This window comes from Cyanistes caeruleus, chromosome 23 (assembly GCF_971803275.1).
Source record: "Cyanistes caeruleus chromosome 23, bCyaCae1.hap1.1, whole genome shotgun sequence".
In the NCBI taxonomy this organism is placed as follows: domain Eukaryota; kingdom Metazoa; phylum Chordata; class Aves; order Passeriformes; family Paridae; genus Cyanistes; species Cyanistes caeruleus.
Genome location: NC_141723.1, coordinates 2074605 through 2092510, shown reverse-complemented (window position 1 = coordinate 2092510; position 17906 = coordinate 2074605). Strand labels below are relative to the sequence as shown.

Below are 17906 nucleotides of genomic sequence, written 5' to 3'. Positions count from 1 at the left end.
CAGCACAGATAGAGGAGGGACACAGGGGGACACAGGGGGACACAGGGGGACACAGGGGGACACAGGGGGACACAGGAGGACACAGGAGGACACAGAAGGACACAGAAGGACAGGAGGACACGGGGACACAGGAGGACACAGAAGGACACAGGAGGACACAGAAGGACACAGGGGGACACAGGGGGACACAGGAGGACACAGAAGGACACAGGGGGACACAGAAGGACACAGAAGGACACAGGGGGACACAGGGGGACACAGAAGGACACAGGGGGACACAGGGGGACACAGAAGGACACAGAAGGACAGGAGGACACAGGGGGACACAGGAGGACACAGGGGGACACAGGAGGACACAGGGGGACACAGGAGAACACAGGGGGACACAGAAGGACACAGAAGGACAGGAGGACACAGAAGGACACAGAAGGACACAGGGGGACACAGAAGGACACAAGGGGACACAGAAGGACACAGGAGGACACAGAAGGACAGGAGGACACAGGGGGACACAGAAGGACACAGAAGGACACAGGGGGACACAGGAGGACACAAGGGGACACAGAAGGACACAGGAGGACACAGAAGGACAGGGGGACACAGAAGGACACAGAAGGACACAGGAGGACACAGGGGGACACAGAAGGACACAGGAGGACACAGGAGGACAGGAGGGCACAGGGGGACACAGAAGGACACAGAAGGACACAGGGGGACACAGAAGGACACAGAAGGACACAGGAGGACACAGGGGGACACAGGAGGACACAGAAGGACAGGAGGACACAGAAGGACAGGGGGACACAGGGGGACACAGGGAGGTGACACACACGGGGGAAGGGCACAGAGGAGAAGCTCAGTGAAGGGACAGAGGTTCCTGCCCGGGGATGGCCCCAGGCCGAGCAGCAGTGAGAGTCACAGCCCCAGCCCGGCTCATCCGCAGCCGGGACCCCAAACTCTCGGGATTTCACCCCAAAGTGCCGCGTTCGGGGGTGCTGTGGTTTTTTTCCTTTTCCATAATATAAAAATGGTGGAGGTTCGTTTTCCATCATGGTCTGGAGGTCTTCCAGTGCTTTTCCACAACTTAAAGTGGTTTTTGCTTTTTTGTTTTTGCATTTTAGGAATGTGGGGAGGTTTTGCTTTCTGGCTGTGAAAAGCCAGGAAAGGATTTGGCTTTCCCAGGAGCCCCAAAATGGGAGTTTTCCCCCCAAAACTGTTTTGTTATTCTCCTCACCTCCCTCTTCCCCATTTTATATATTTACAGTCATCTATTTATTCTATTTACTCTTATATAGAATATATATTTATACTTACACATCTATCTACTATTAAATCTATTTACACATATTAGTACCTATAGCACTTCTACATAGGCTATCTGTTGAGACTTATGTATTTTGATCTCTGATCATTTCAGACATCTCTATTTTTACTTAAAAATCTGCTTACATTTATTTCATTATCTGCTTGCATACAATATCTATTTAGACACCCTCTGTCTCTCTATTCAGCTTCTTATATCATAAAGTCCTTTGTGTTAAAAACAGCAAAACCTGCACAAGTATATACAAGTTTTTAGTTTGAAATCAATTTATATCCATATATCCCTATATATATATTCAATAGCCATATATATATTCAATATCTATATATATATTCAATATCCATATAGATATATTCAATATCCATATAGATATATATTCAATATCCATATATATTCAATAGCCATATATATATTTAATATCTATATATATATTCAATATCTATATAGATATTCAATATCTATATAGATATTCAATATCCATATATATTTTTCAATATCTATATATATTCAATATCCATATAGATATATATTCAATATCCATATATATTCAATATCCATATATATATTCAATATCTATATATACATTCAATAGCCATATATATATTTTCAATATCCTATATATTCAATATCCATATATATTTTCAATGTCTATATATATTTTTTCAATATCTATATATATTCAATATCCATATAGGCACTTTCAATATCCATATATATATATATTCAATATCTATATATATATATATATATTCAATATATTGAAAAAGGAGATTTTTTTTTTTTTCTCTATTTCAACTCCTCTCATCCATATTTACAGAGCTTGGATTTTTTTTGTTTTAACACTTCCCCCATGAAGTTTCAGCCATTTGGGGACGTTTTGGACATTTGGAGGCAGTTTTGTCACCCTCAGGAGGTCCCTGCAGGGCTGGGAGGAGCTCCCAGGACTCAGGACATGGAGCACAGCGATGGTGCAGCCCAAATGCCTCCACTCTTCACCTCTCTGGTGAGCTCCAGGTCCAATAACACTTCTCTGGCTGGTTCATTCAACCCCTGGACGTGGAATTTGTCACACTCCAGGGTCCCCTGGATTGCTGCCAGCCTGTTGTGCTCGTGTCTCAGAGTTCATCCCGGTGATTGCAGCCCCAGGCTGGGGTGAGAGACTGGGGAATGATGACCCTGGGGATGGAGAACGAGGCCTCTCTGCCCAGCTCCTCCTCTGCCCAGTCCCTGGGTGTCACCCACAAGCCCTGCTGGGCTGCAGAGCATCAGCTTTTGGGGTGAGGGACACCTGAGTGGCCCCAAGGACACTCAGCCTGCCCGTGCTCCCACCTCACTGTCCAAATCCCTGCTGCAGGAGGTTAATCAGGAGCTGAAGGAGCTGGGGAGCAGCAGGAGATGGGCAAGGCTGTGCTGGAACAGGTGATGGCCAAGAGCAGTGGCCAGCTGCAGGAGCAGGTGAGCTGGGGGGAGCAATGTCAGCTCAGTGGCAGATGGGTGGGATTTTGGGAAGAAATCCTTCCCTGGGAGGCTGCTGAGGCCCTGGCACTGGTATCCCATAGAAGCTGTGGCTTCTCCATTCCTTGGAGTGTTCAGGTCCAGGTTTGATGGGGCTTGGAACAATTTGGTCCAAGCCCTGGGAACAAAATGAGCTTTAAGGTCCTTTCCAGCCCAAACCGTTCTGGGATTCGAGGATTTCTTCGGCACTGAGCCAAAGCATATGATGCTCCAGCCAGGACTTGGCAAACGCTCATTAAACTTAACAACAACCATTTCACAGACTCTTTTGAGGTTTTTTCCTTAATATGAGCAACTTATGTGCTAAGTGCCAGAGGAGAAACCCTTCTCCTGTCCTGCTGCATGGCAAACAAGCACGGAGAGGGAGCAGGCAGCTGCAGGCAGCAGAGCTTATCAAGACCTGGGAAACTGAGCTTAAGGCCAGAGATTCCACTGGGCTCTGAATTAAACCCAGATTTCAAAAAGAAAAAAAAAAATAAAATACGCAGCCTACACGACAACATTAGTCCAAAACAATTGTTTAAGTTGTCAATAAATTTTAAAAATTAAAGCTGAAAAAAATTATTATAAAAAGCTACTAATTTCTTGTGATCCCCATTTTATTTTTGAGAGGAAAAAAGACTTTTTTTATTTTGTACTTCCCTTTATTTTTATTTAATAATTTTAATTGCTTTGTTTTCGAAAAGAAAAAAAAATTGAGATACATGACTTGACCTTTCTGTCATTTTTTTTAACATTTCCTAGCTATAAATTCCTATTGTCGCTTCCATGGTTTCAGTTACATTTTCCTTTGTCCCTCAGCGTCACGGACACGCGCAGACCCGCGTGTACAGATGAATGGATGGACACGGCGGGGGTTCAAAGGGATTTTTTGGGGATCGGGAAAAGGATGGAGCCCCCCCCGGGATGAGGGATGACGTCACGGCTTCCTTGACCACCATCCGCATCCCCCCTTCCCGGTGACGTCACCAGTCCGCCCCCGCGCCTGCGCAGTGCGCGCGCAGCACCCCCCGGCGCGGCGCGGAGGATGCGGGGCTGCAGGTGGGTGAGGGGCCGGGGGGGCTGCAGGAGGGGCCGGGGGCTCGGAGGGGCTGTGGGGGCTGCAGGAGGGGCCGGGGGCTCGGAGGGGCTGCAGGTGGGTGAGGGGCCGGGGGGGGCTGCAGGAGGGGCCGGGGGCTCGGAGGGGCTGTGGGGGCTGCAGGAGGGGTTGGGGGCTCGGAGGGGCTGCAGGTGGGTGAGGGGCCGGGCGCTCGGGGGAGCTGTGGGGGCTGCGGGTGGGGCCGGGGGGGCTCGGAGGGGCTGTGGATGGGGCCGGGGGCTCGGGGGGCTGCAGGTGGGTGAGGGGCCGGGGGCTGTGGGGGCTGCAGGTGGGGCCGGGGCCCCGGGGGGCGATGAAGGATGCGGGGTTTGGGGGGAGCGAGGGGCGATGCTGGCCTCGCAGGCGGCCCGGGGGATGTCGCAGGGGGGTGCGGGGGGCGCATGGCGGGCTGAGGCTGCGGGGAGGGGGCGGCGGAGCGGGGCCGGGCGGGGGGCGGGGATGCGCTCGCGCACCGCGGGGGCGGGTCGGGGGTCTCGGGGGGCGCGGGGGGAGCGGCGGAGGGAGGGGAGGGGAGCGCAGCGAAGGCGTGTCCGTGTGTGTGATTGTGTGTGTGTGTGTGTGTGTGCAAGGGATGCGTGTGTGTGATTGTGTGTGTGAGTGTGCGTGTGTGTGCAAGGGATGCGTGCGTGCAGATGTGCTTGTACAGATGTGCGTGTGCAGGTGTGTGTGCGTGCAGGTGTGTGTGCGTGCAGGTGTGTGTACAGGTGTGTGTGTATGTGCAGGTGTGTGTACAGGTGTGTGTGTATGTGCAGGTGTGTGTACAGGTGTGTGTGTATGTGCAGGTGTGTGTACAGGTGTGTGTGTATGTGCAGGTGTGTGTGCAGCAGGCACGGTGGGGCCCGTGGTGCGTGCGTGGGAATGCACAAGTGCGTGAGGATGCAGGCCTACATAGGGGTGCAGTGTGTGTGTGTGCATGCACAGCACTGCCGTGGGGATGCATGAGTGCATGGCTGTGCACACACGGACCCTCTGTGGGGATGCATGAGTGCATGGCTCTGCACACACAGACCCTCTGTGGGGATGCATGAGTGCATGGCTGTGCACACACGGACCCTCTGTGGGGATGCATGAGTGCACAGATGCGCCTGCAGACTCATGTGGGACAGGGTGTGCATGCACCGGGGCACGTGGGGGTGAGTGTGTGCAGTGTGTGTGTGTGTAGTGTGTGTGTGCAGTGTGTGTGTGTGTGTGTGCAGTGTGTGTGTGTGCAGTGTGTGTGTGCAGTGTGTGTGTGTGCACTGTGTGTGTGTGTGCAGTGTGTGTGTGCAGTGTGTGTGTGTGCAGTGTGTGTGTGTGCAGTGTGTGTGTGCAGTGTGTGTGTGCAGTGTGTGTGTGTGCAGTGTGTGTGTGTGTGTGCAGTGTGTGTGTGTGCAGTGTGTGTGTGCAGTGTGTGTGTATGCAGTGTGTGTGTGTGCAGTGTGTGTGTGTGCAGTGTGTGTGTGCAGTGTGTGTGTGTGTGTGCAGTGTGTGTGTGTGTGCAGTGTGTGTGTGTGCAGTGTGTGTGTGCAGTGTGTGTGTGTGCAGTGTGTGTGTGTGTGTGCAGTGTGTGTGTGCAGTGTGTGTGTGTGTGTGCAGTGTGTGTGTGTGTGCAGTGTGTGTGTGTGCAGTGTGTGTGTGCAGTGTGTGTGTGCAGTGTGTGTGTGTGCAGTGTGTGTGTGTAGTGTGTGTGTGCAGTGTGTGTGTGTGTGTGCAGTGTGTGTGTGCAGTGTGTGTGTGTGCAGTGTGTGTGTGTAGTGTGTGTGTGCAGTGTGTGTGTGTGTGTGCAGTGTGTGTGTGCAGTGTGTGTGTGTGCAGTGTGTAGTGTGTGTGTGCAGTGTGTGTGTGTGCAGCCCAGCACAGGTGCAGTGCTGCAGCACGCATGCATCTGTCCACAGACACTCCATGCACGTGTGCACTGCTGTGTGTGTGCTGCAGGTACGTGCAGGGACGGGCTCACCTGCAGGTGTGCCCTGTGTGTGCTGCAGGCGTGTGGGGGCACACGTGCATGGGGGTGTGCCCGTGCTGCACACGGCTGCAAAACTCACTCAAAACCTTGCTCAGGGAAGGTTTTCCTGTGATGTTTGTGCTCCACTCTCCAGGGAAGCATCACCGGGGCTGGGGGAATGAGCTGGGGTACCAACACCTGTACTGGGCTGCTCCTGGCTTACTACTGAGTTACTGTTTGCTTCCTCTGAGGCTACTGCTAGGATGCTACTGGGATATTCTCAGTGATCTCCTGAGGGAGTAGTGAAATACCGTCAAGACACAGCTGAGATGCTCTCAGGATACTACTGAGATGCTATGAGTTTACTAGAATGTGTACAGAGAGCAGTAAGGCACTTCCAGAGTGGCACTAAGCTACTCTTAGGATACTATGTAGGTGCTACTGGGGTGCTGCAAGAGCTCCACTAAGGTACTATCAGGCTAAGATATTTCCAGAGCTGATACTGGGGTACTCATATGAAGGTGTCACTGGAGCAGCTCACACAAGGTTCCTCTCAGGATATGTTCAGGTTGCTTTCAGTGTAGTTACATGGTAGTAAGAACCCACCAACACACTCTGAGGGTAACAGCTGTACCCCATTACACCACCATTAGGATCCTACCAGGATACTCATTATCTACTACTGTGATACTATCAGGGCACCAGGATGCTGTTGGGATGCTCCAGACATAGAATCAGGATATTCCTTCCTCTGCTAGTACAGCACCAACTGTACAACACTCAATGCTGAGCTGCTACTAGGATACTCTCAGTGTAGCACAAAGGTACTATCAGGATGCTGCTGAGTATTATCAGGGTAACATCCTGGATACTCCAGAGTATCACATTGCTAATGAGGCACTACTAAGATACTACAGGGTCATTACTAGGACACAACAGTACTGATACTACTGATAGTACCAGGATGTTAGCACAAAGTTACCGAGGTGCAGGAGCCAGTTTCCAGTAGGATGCTCTCAGGATAAAAGTGCATTTTTATCCTAAAGTATCTGTAGGATACTTCCAAGATGCTACAAGGACACTAGAAAAGATGCTGGTACGATACACCAGGGCAACATTCCCATTTTTGGGACTCTGTCAGCACATTACTGATCCGTTCAGGCCACTTGCTTAGTACAAGGATACAACTGAGATACTACCACTTCAGGGAAGCAGTTAGTGCTATGACATTTTTTACAATACTATCAGGGTAGCACTAAGCTGCTTGGAGCACTACCAGCACTTTGTTACAACTAGGAAATTGCTATCAGAATAGTGCCACAATATCAGAATATTTCTTCTGAAGGGAGTACATCTTGTTGGGATACTGCCAGGATACTCCAGAGATCCTGGTGGTTGTGTAACAGCCCTGGCAGTAGGGTTTCAGTGAGCGCAGCAGCAGCCAAGGGAACGGGGAGCTGGGTGTTGTAAGCTGTTAGTAGCCTGGTGCCTCACGGGCACACTGTCCCTGCAGCTAAGGCAGCACATCGGTGTTGAGGAGGATGGAGGCGCCCCTGGTCAGTCTGGAGGAGGAGTTTGAGGAGGGGTCCGGGGACGATGGGGGGTCCCTGCAGCGCGCTGCGGACCCGGCGCTGGCCGAGCTGGAGAGCTTCTCGGCCGAGATGATGAGCTTCAAGTCGATGGAGGACCTGGTGCAGGAGTTTGACGAGAAGCTCACCGTGTGCTTCCGCAACTACGACGCCGCCACCGAGGGCCTGGCCCCCGTGCGGGGGCGGCTCCAGGCGCAGGAGGAGGAGGAGCGCCTGCAGGATGAGGAGTGAGTAAGGCTCCCCTGCTCCTGGGGCCATTCTGCAAACCCTGAACCCCCCCAGCCCAGGGTAACTCCCAGCACTGCAGCGTGGCCATGCTCCGTGTCAGGAGTAGCGCTGTAGTATCCTGTGAGGAAGGGTCTGCATGCTCAGCCCCTTGCACCACAGCACGGTCACGCAGCAGCGTGGAATAGCTGGGGAGTATCTTTCGAGTAGCTGTGCAGCATCCTATAAGTAGGACACCCTCAGGCCTTCATGCATCCTGTCATGGTGGTGAGATACTCCCCTTTCCCAGTGTGCAGTCCTGCTCACAGCATGATTGTGTGGCACTGCGGAGTAGTGATGTAGTATCCTATGAGTAACACCCCTCCAAGGCCTGTTGCACCTCCTTGCACTCTTCCATGAGCCCATCATGCAAATCCATGCCTGGGCTGTGCTGTGACCCTACAGCACTTTGGAGTAGCTGTGTGGGACCCTTGGAGTAGCTGTGTGGGATCCTTGGAGTAGCAGCCTATAAGGAGGAATGTGGCCCCTTGCCACATTGCAGGGGGCCACAGCTCTGTCTGTGTAAGCAAAGCCTCAGGGGCTGAGCATAAACCTTGAGTAAAGTGTGAGTAGAGTTCAGCCACCCCCTCTGTACCATGCTAGGGGATGGCCAAATTCCCTAAGGTGAAATTCCCCTCTAGGCTCCCCCAATTATTCCTGTGCCTTTTGTGTTAAATTCTACAGTTTCATTAAAAACCTTGGTTTATTACAAAATGCCATTTTTTCCTGCAAATCCTTGGGCTTTTTCCTCACGATGATTACACACAATCACATTTCTAGTGGATTTTTTGTGTGTTTAATCGGGATTATTCCAAAATTGCTAACCCTTACTTCCACCAAACGAAGGGGTTGCTTTCAACCCAAAAAGCCCCAAATCTGTCGGGTTTGTTGGTTTCTGTTTGGTTTTTTTTTTCCCCCCCAAACCCACTGAGGCTGAATTGATTTTTGCAATTCGTTGAATTCATGGTTTTTTCAGAGCAAAATGCAGCTTGGCTGCACGCCGGGGCTGCCGTGCTGTCGCCGCTTTGTGCCACTTATTGTGTCTTTTTTTGGGTCACTTTGGGCAAAACAGGGCTTTTTTTTCAGTCTTCTTTGAATGAGCCCTGTGTGCAGACTGGGGGAGGGGCCACATCCTCACAGGCACTGAATTTCCAGAGTTTTTAACCATTTCTTGCCATAATTAACTCAGAAATCACTGTTGGTCTCAGCTTGCATCTGTGGGGTGCTGGTCCTTTAAGAACAAAAAAATAAATAAAAAGCAAATTTTGGGGGGGGATAATTACTAATTTGCTGTGCTTTGTTAAAAAATAAGTATTTAAGATTTGGCATCCACATTTCTCTATGTTAATTTTTGCAATCTGTAATTCCAAGAGGAATTCAGCCCTGGTGAGGAGAGAAATATAATAAATGCCAAAAAATGAGCAGTTTTGGAGTTGGAAAGGGGGAAAATGGGTTTGGGGTGATTTTCAGGATTTGGATGTGGCACCACTTTGAACTGAACTCACCATTCTGGTGGGAAAATGGAGGGGTTTGCCTGAGATGGGGAGAAAATGTAAGAAAAAAGGGAGAATGAGGGGGAAAATGGAGAAAATGGCAGGGAAAGTGGAGAAAAGGGAAGAAATGGAGGAGAAAAACAGAAGAAAAAAACAGGCAAAAAAAAAGAGCATTTTCTCTTTTTCCTCATTTCCCTTTTCTCCTGTTTTTTTTTCTCTCTATTGGCCATTTTCCTTCTTTTCCTATTCCCTATTTTCTCCCCTTTCCCTTTCTTCCCCTTTTTTTCCTCTTTCTCCATTTCCCACCATTTTCATTCTTTACCCTCTTTTCATTTTTTCTTCCATTTCCCCCCTTTTACCCAGATTTTCCTTCCTCCACTTCTTCCCCTTTCCCCCCTTTTTGCCCCTTTTTCCATCTTCTTCTTTACCCCTTTTTTCTCTTTTCTCCTGTTTTCCCCCTTTCATTTTTTCCCTCTTTCCCCTCCTTTTCCTTCTCTATTTTCTTCTCTTTTGGTCAGTTATTTGGGAAAGTATTTTAGGGTATTTCTGGGGGTTGAAAAGTGACATTTTGGGGTCTCTGGGGTATTTCAGTGAGGGGGTTGAGTGTTTGGAACATGACAGGGTGACATTTTGGAGCTTTGGGACCTTTGAGGGCATTTCAGAAGAACATTTGGGGACAGTTTGGAGTGTTCCAGGGCAGCATTTTGAGCTGTTTTGAGGCCTTTCAGAGTCTTGTGGCTTTGAGGCTGCTTTAAGATAATTTTTGGGTCACTTCAAGGCATCATGGTGATGTTTTTGAGTGGCATTTGGGGACATCTAGAGACATTTTGGGACACTGCTGTGGCCTTTTGGAGTGTTTTGATAGCAGCATTTCAAAATGACATTTAGAGGGCATTTCAGGGCAGTTATTTCATGGTGCTATTTTGAGAAGCTTTGGGGTCTTCTAGGACAGCATTTGGGGTCTTCTAGGATAGCATTTGGGGTCTTCTAGCATTTGGGGTTTTCTAGGATAGCATTTGGGGTCTTCCAGCATTTGGGGTTTTCTAGGATAGCATTTGGGATGTTTTGGGATGTTTCAGGTGTCTGTTTCAGGATTTTGAAGGTTGTTTTCAGGATGTTTCTGGGCTGTATTTTGGGATGTTTTGTGGCATTTTGGCATGCCGTTTTTGGGATGTCTCTCTGAGATGCAACATTTTGAGGTCAGCACTCACCACCCGCCTCCCTGCAGGGTCTGGGATGCTCTGACCGATGGCTTTGCCCCCCGGAGCTCCCCCCGGCCGTGGCAGCTCCCTGGGACCGAGGCCCTTGATGGCACCGACCCCCAGGTACGGCTGTGGCACCCCTGTCCCCACACGCTCCCCTGGCAGTGATTGACAGCTGTCAATCAGCCCCAAGGCTTGGTGACCATCATGACACTGCTAAACTACTCATTTTAGCATCTGGTCTTTGGCAGTTTGCCCCTGTGTCATGGGTGGGGTGGGTGTTTTTGGGGTAGGAAATGTGTTTGTCGTGAGTTTGTGCTGTCAGTCGCTGCTTTTGGGGTTATAAAAATGTCCCAATATCCACGGAATTTAACCCATTTGGATGTAACAGTCTCTTGCTAAAGGGGGAAGAGAAGATAACTTCCTTGGGTTATTTTCTGCTAAAAAGGTGAAAAGATAATGAAAGGTGGAAAAAAGAAGATGCCTTCTCACCCAACATCTCCATCCATCCATTCCCTGGTGGTGTTCCCCTCTGCAATGTCCCCATCTGGTGTCCCCACCCCGTGTCTCCATCAGAGCTCTCCCATTCCACTCCACCAGCCCCATCCAGCATTCCCAGCATCTCCACCGAGCGTGTCCAGCACCAGTCCCCATCCAGCAGACCTGGGCTTCTCCCTGTTGTCTCCCTAGTGCATTCTGCAACTCCACCTCCATCCATCTTCTGGCAACACCTCCCCCTCCAGTGCTTCCATTGTCTCCAGTGTCCCAGTCCAGATCCAACATCCCAATCCAACATCTCCATGTGATGCCCTCAATCCAGCACGTCCCCACCCAGTGTCCCCCCATTTGATGTCCCCACCCAGTGTCTCCCCATGCCACCCCCATGTCCCCCCAAGCCAGGGTTCCCTGGTGGCTCCCCCCATGCCAGGCCCAGGCCAGTGGTGCCACCAGGGCTGCCCAGCCTGTGTCTCCTGCAGCTCGGCGGGAAGGAGGAGGAGGAGGAAGAGGAGGAGGAGCTCACTGAGAGGAGTGAGCAGGACTCTGGGATCAACGAGGAGCCGCTGCTGACAGCTGAGCAGGTACCCCATGGGCATCTGGAGCCCTGCATGTCCTCCAGCCTTGGCCACCTCAGCCCCATGACCACGAGCTGAAAGCACAAGAAAAAGCCAAATCCCATCACCTTGGGATGTGGCATGCAGGACCTGGAATGTGGATGTAGACAGAAGTGCAGGTGGTGGGTGCTGATGTGGGATTTGGGTGCACGTGGTGGCCTGTACAAAATGGGTGCCATGGGGGGAAGGGTCAAAGTGTGGGGCAGAGGTGGGATGGAGCTGCAGGATGCAGATGCAGGTACAGGATGCAGGGTAGAGGTGTGGAGAGGGGGATGTGGGGTGTGGATGCAGGATAGAGAATGCAAGTGCAAGTACAGGATGCAGGAGGAGGAGCTGTGTGCAGAGAGCAGGATGCAGATTCAGATGTGGATGCAGGTCCTCAGTGTCCATGGAGTGTGGGATTTGGATGTAGATGGGAATGTGGGATGCAGATGCAAGATGCAAATAGAGGACCCAGGGTACAGATGGATGTAAATGCAGGTGCTGATGCAGGGTGAAGGGAGCAGAATGCAGATGCAGGATGAAGGGGAGGATGCAGGTGCAGGATGCAGAATGCAAATGAGGATGGAGGGAGCAGGCTGCAGGTGGAGGATAGAGATAGAGGATGCAGGTGCAGGATGAAGGGAACAGCTGCAGGTGTGGCTGCAGGGCGCAGGTGCAGGACAGCTGCAGGTGTGGCTGCAGGATGTGTGGGGTGCACGGTGCAGAGGCAAGGTGCAGGTTGGATGCAGGTGCACATGGAGGTCACTGGTGCCCTGCAGGTCATCGAGGAGCTGGAGGAGCTCATGCAGAGTTCACCTGACCCTGAGGCTGACCCCGAGGGTGAGGAGGAAGACGAGGAGGAGGAGGATGAGGATGAGGAGGAAGAAAGCAAGGCTGATGCTGAAGGCAAAGGTGGTGGCGGGGGCACGGAGCCCATCGTGCTGCGGGAGCTGCATGCTTTCTCCCCTGTCTTCAACAACAACTGCTCCCACGAAGGTACGGCCAGCAAAGCCCAGGCCAGTCACTGTGTGGGGACAATTCCAACCAAATTGGACAACTGAGTCTCTCCAAGCCCCAGTGCTCTGGGACTTGGCCAGAAGGGCTTTTGGCAAAAACTGTGAAGATCTGGCTTTTGGTGTGGAAAGGCACGTGGGGTTCACCAGGAGCCTTTGTGTTGTGCATGGGGATGTTCTGTGCACGTGAGATTTGTCACTAGTGCCATGGGCTGTGTCACCAACAAGCCCAGGCTCTCCACTAATTGCTCTGCTCTTTATCACACTGTGCAGGTTACTAATCACACCATGTCACTAATTGCACCGTGCATGTCAATAATTGCACCATACATGTCGCTAATTGCACCATGCATGTCACTGGTTGCACCATACATGTCACTAATCACACCCTGCCTGTCACTAATTGCACTGTGAATATCACTGAGTGCACCTTGCATGTCACTAATGGTGCCAGGAAGTTCCTGAATTGCTCTGGGCACGTTGTTTATGGCGCTGAGCGGATCAGTAATTGCACAATGGGTTTATCTCTTGGTGTCTCAGAAAATGCAGAGCACATCTCGCTCAGCACGAGATGCATTTTAATGGTTGCAGTGTGCGTTTCACTGACTGCTCTGGGGGTGTCACTGATACTGCACCAGGCTTTGCCCTCGTTTCCCCATGCATGGCACTGGCTGCAGCGGGTCCAGAGGAGGCCACGGAGATGCCCCAAGGGCTGGGGCGCCTCTGCTCTGGAGCCAGGCTGGGAGAGCTGGGGGTGCTCACCTGGGGAAGAAAAGGAGAGCTCAGAGCCCCTGCCAGGGCCTAACGGGGCTCCAGGAGAGCTGGGGAGGGACTGGGGACAAGGGATGGAGGGATGGGACAAGGGGGAATGGCTTCCCACTGCCAGAGGGCAGGGATAGATGGGATATTGTCAAGAAACTTCCCTGTGAGGGTGGGGAGGCCACAAGGTTTCCAGAGCAGCTCTGACTGCCCCATCCCTGGAAGGATGGACTGGATTGGAGCACCCTGGGATAGTTGTCCCGGCCCCATGGCAGGGAGGTGGGACGAGATGGGCAGTGCGTGCCTTCCAACCCCCCAGCCGAGGGCTGTCCCCTGGGACACGAGCCGGTCTGTGCTCCGCGGGCAGGCCTGGGGCAGCTGTCGGCGCGGGAGCTGCTGGCGGCCGCGGGCCGGGCGGAGGCGGCGAGCCGGGCGCTGTCGGCGGAGCTGGTGGCGCAGCTGGCACGGAGGGACGAGCTGGCCTTCGAGAAGGAGGTGAAGACGGCGTTCATCGGGGCTCTGCTGGCCGTGCAGGGCGAGCAGCGAGAGCAGCGAGAGGCCGCCCGGCGCCGCCGCAGGGACAAGGGGCTGAGCCTGCAAGGGGCGCGCTCCGAGCGCGGCGGCCACATGCCCCGCAAGGTGCTGGGTGCGGGGACCTCGGAGGGACAGGAGGAGGCGGGGGGATGTGGGGACAGGATGGAGCAAGGGGATGAGGGATGGGATGGGAAGAGTGGCAGGATGGGGCAGAGGGACGTGGGGGCAATGAGGGATGGGATGGGATGGGATGGGATGGGATGGGATGGGATGGGATGGGATGGGATGGGATGGGATGGGATGGGATGGGATGGGATGGGATGGGATGGGATGGGATGGGAATAGTGGCAGGGTGGGGCAGAAGGACATAGGCATAAGGCAGTGAGGGATGGGAAGGGAATAGTGACAGGATGGGGCAGTGACAGGGAATGGAAAGGACACAGCACAGGAGGTCATGGAGCAATGTGGGACAGGGGAGCTTGGAGCAGGGGGACAAAGAGATGTGGGATGTGGGTATGGAGCAGGTGATGGCATCTGGGCAAGGTGTGGATGTGGGAGTCAGGGAGTTGAGGGGGATGCTGGTGCCGCTGTCCCCAGGAGGTGACAGTGTGACATTGTCCCCCCAGCGCTTCAGCATGGAGGGCATCTCCAGCATCCTGCACTCCGGCCTGCGCCAGACTTTTGGTCCTACCACCAACGAGAAACAGGTGCCCTTTTCCCCCCCAAAATTGCCCCAATCTGTTTGTTTTCACTCCTCCCTGCACTCCCAATTCCCCTGCAGCCCCCCAACCCCCTTTTAAAATGTTTTTTAGTTTCACAACACTGCTCTATCCCCTATAACCTCCTAATCCCTCTTGGAAAAATTACCTGTTTTCACCCCAAAAAATCCTTCCTGAGGAGGGATGGATTTGGGTGGAGTTTGCAACACCCAGTTACTTCAGCACGCCCCAAAATACCTGCAAATCAAATGCAATTGCAGTAATTTTGCAGAAATACTCTATTTTTGCACAAAATTGGGGTGATTTGTCTCAAGGCAATGCAAAAAGCAGCTGGTTTTGTGCAATCTGTGTGGGGTTTTGGGGTGGCTTTTGTTTCTGCAGTACCTGAACACGGTGATTCCCTATGAGAAGAAGGGCTCACCACCCTCCGTTGAGGACCTGCAGATGCTCACCAACAGTGAGTATTCATTCAAGCTGCTGTTTTGGGTCAGCATCAGATGTTTAGGGGGTACAAAGGCACATTTAGCTTTGCCTCAGAGGCTGCAGTTTGGGGTATCATTGCAGCACAGCTGGTTTGGGGGATTTTTTGCATCATTGCAGCATGGGCAATTTAAGGTGCTACCACCCATGTTGCATCATCATTGCAACAAACCCACTTGGAGGGGAAAATGCCTGGTTTGCATCACTGCAGCACAACTGCAATAATTGCTCTATGCAGGCACACACCTTCCCCCAATTCATGCTCCTTTTACCAGGGTTTATTTGGGGGTAAATCACCCATTCTGCATTGCCTCAGATTGGCAAATTGGGGGCAAAAGTCCTTTTTGGATGTTCCCAGACCTGCTGCTTAAATTGTTTGGGGAAATTGTACAGCAACTGTGGGGCTGGTCTGGGGGGAAAAGGGAGGTTTGGGGGCAGCAGGGCCAGGCTCACAGCTTGTTCCCCCTCACAGTCCTGTTTGCCATGAAGGAGGGGAATGAGAAGGTGCCCACTCTGCTCACGGATTACATCCTCAAAGGTACCTGCACCCTCCTGCCCCTCCATTGCATCCTTTGTGCATCCCTTCCCTCCTGCAACCTCATTTGTCCCTTTTGCATCTCCTGTGCATCCTCTGTGCATCCTTGGAGAATCCCAGATACATCCTGTGTCACTCCTTCCACTTCCCTCATGCATCCCTGGTGCATCCTCCATGCATCCTTCAGGAATCCCAGGTGCACCTCCTGCACATCCCTCAGGCATTCTTTGTACAGCTCTGCTGTTCTGCCACACCTCTGGGGGGCCCTGTGCAGCTTCCTGCCCTGTCCTGGGGCCCATCTGCTTCATCCACACAGCCTCAGCACCCTCTGCACGCCCCCTCTCACCCCCACACCCCATCAGGCACCCTCCTCTGCCTCCATCAGGCATCCCCATCCATCTTCTTTGCATCTCCCAGGCATCCTTGTGCATCCCTGCACATCTCCCACACCCCTCTTGTGCATCCTCCTGAGTCCTCGTGTGTCCTTCGTGCTCTTTCTGTGCACTGCTGTGTGTGTGCATTCCTTGTGCATCCTCATGCATCCTGGTGCATCCATGTGCATTGCAGTGCATCCCTGTGCATCCTTCTACATCCCTGTGCATGCTTATGGATCACAGTGCATCCCTGTGCATTCCAGTGCATCCCCTTGCACACTTGTGCATCATCCTGCATCCTGGTACATCCCTGTGCATCCTCATGCATTCCTGTGCATCCTCATGCATCCTGGTACATCCCTGTGCATGCTCATGGATAACAGAGCATCCTCATGCATTCCATTGCATCCCTCTGCATCCCTGTGCATGCTCATGGATCACAGTGCATCCCCCTGCATCCCTGTTCTTCCCTGTGCATCCCCTTGCACACTTGTGCATCCTCCTGCATCCTGGTACATCCCTGTGCATCCTCATGCATTCCTATACATCCTCATGCATTCCTGTGCATCCTCATGGACCACAGTGCATTCTTATGAATTCCAGTGCATCCTTGTGCATCCCTGTGCATCCTCATGGATCACAGAGCATCCTCCTGCATCCCTGTGCATTCTCCTTCATCCCAGTGCATCCTCATGGATCCCTGTGCTTGCTCATGAATCACAGCACCTCCTCCTGCATCCCTGTGCCTCCTCCTGCATTCCAATGCACCCTCATGCTTCCCCCCACACACCTGTGCATGCTCCTGCCCCACTGCAGCCTCGGTGCCCCCACCCTCCCTCTCTCTCTCTCTCTCTCTCTCTCTCTCTCTCTCGGCAGTGCTCTGCCCGACCTGACGCGGTGCTGCCCCCACACTCCCACCCCGGCGCCTCCAAAACGGGGCCAAACCCAAGGAAAAAGGGTCACCCACCCGTGGCTGCCCCACCCTGCACTTCCCCCTTTGCACAGCTGGGAATAAAGAATTCCTTACATTAATTAAGCAACTGGTGTCCGGTGTCTGAGTCCCCCCCCCTGCTCTTGTCCTATCCTGTCCTTGCTTTGCGATTTTAGATAGGAAAATTATCTTTTTAAGCAAAAAAATCCCTGCACAGACTTAACTGCAGTGCTCAGGAATATTCTGGGATCTATAAAAAAACACAAACTTCTGGCTAAGGAGCTGCTGGGTGCTCAGAGGCAGCTGCAGCTGCCACCATCAGAGGGGCAAAATTCAGATTAAATTCCATTCTCGGGGATTTTTCCCATTTTTTTCACTTTTCTGCAGCCAAATTTTCTGCTAAAAATTGTGCAAACATCACATTTTTTCCCTTATTAAATCAACCCATTATGAAGGAATGGCTCATTAAGGGACAGAGGGGCTTCCATCACTTCTGTTTTTGGGAGAATTGCTCTGTTTTGGGGTTTGTCACTCATTTTGGGGAAGAGTGCCTGATTTTGGGGATGTTGTTCATTTTTGGAGAGTGTTGTCCATTTTGGGGTAAATTCAGTCATTTGGGGGGAAGTCACTTATTTTGAGGAGAGGCACTCATTTCCAGGAGGACCAGTTTGGGACATCATCCTCTGGGGACATGTCACTCATTCTGGGGGAGAATTTTTGGAGAATAAAACTCCTTTTGGGGTGAGCACCCATTTTGGGGGGGAATCACTCATTTCAGGGAGAGATGAGCTCATCATTTGATTCTGAGGAGTGATTTTTGGAGACCATCACTCAATATGGGGTGAGCATCACCCATTTTGGGGTTGTCTGTAACATTTTAGGGGAGTTTCTGGAGGGAGAATTACTCTTTTTTGAAGAACACAGCTCATTTTGGGGTGTGCACCACTGGTTTGAGGCAAAATCCCATTGGAGCTTGTTTGAGGGGGAAAACTTTCATTTTTGGCAGACCATCACTTTTGGAAGTATAAATCTAATTTTCTCCACATTACTCAATTAC

The 17906-nt window shown here is 52.0% G+C and overlaps 1 protein-coding gene across 3 annotated transcripts; it reads left to right on the top strand.

Annotated features, from left to right (window-relative positions):
* Positions 1 to 3798: 3798 nt before the first annotated feature.
* FEZ1 (fasciculation and elongation protein zeta 1) lies at positions 3799 to 16954 on the top strand. Of its 3 annotated transcripts, XM_086861045.1 has the most exons (11): positions 4721 to 4923; positions 5011 to 5253; positions 5705 to 7678; positions 10437 to 10533; positions 11388 to 11489; positions 12284 to 12500; positions 13596 to 13915; positions 14437 to 14517; positions 14911 to 14986; positions 15482 to 15547; positions 16795 to 16954. In XM_086861045.1, the coding sequence occupies exons 3-11, from the start codon at positions 7404 to 7406 to the stop codon at positions 16809 to 16811; spliced, it is 1251 nt and encodes a 416-aa protein (XP_086717171.1). In that variant the 5' UTR covers positions 4721 to 4923; positions 5011 to 5253; positions 5705 to 7403; the 3' UTR covers positions 16812 to 16954. The 3 variants fall into 3 exon arrangements, with proteins under 3 accessions (XP_086717172.1, XP_086717170.1, XP_086717171.1); XM_086861046.1 differs by lacking the exons at positions 4721 to 4923; positions 5011 to 5253 and adding an exon at positions 3799 to 3880 and having other exon boundaries at positions 7376 to 7678; positions 13644 to 13915; XM_086861044.1 differs by lacking the exons at positions 4721 to 4923; positions 5011 to 5253 and adding an exon at positions 3799 to 3880 and having other exon boundaries at positions 7376 to 7678.
* Positions 16955 to 17906: the final 952 nt, after the last annotated feature.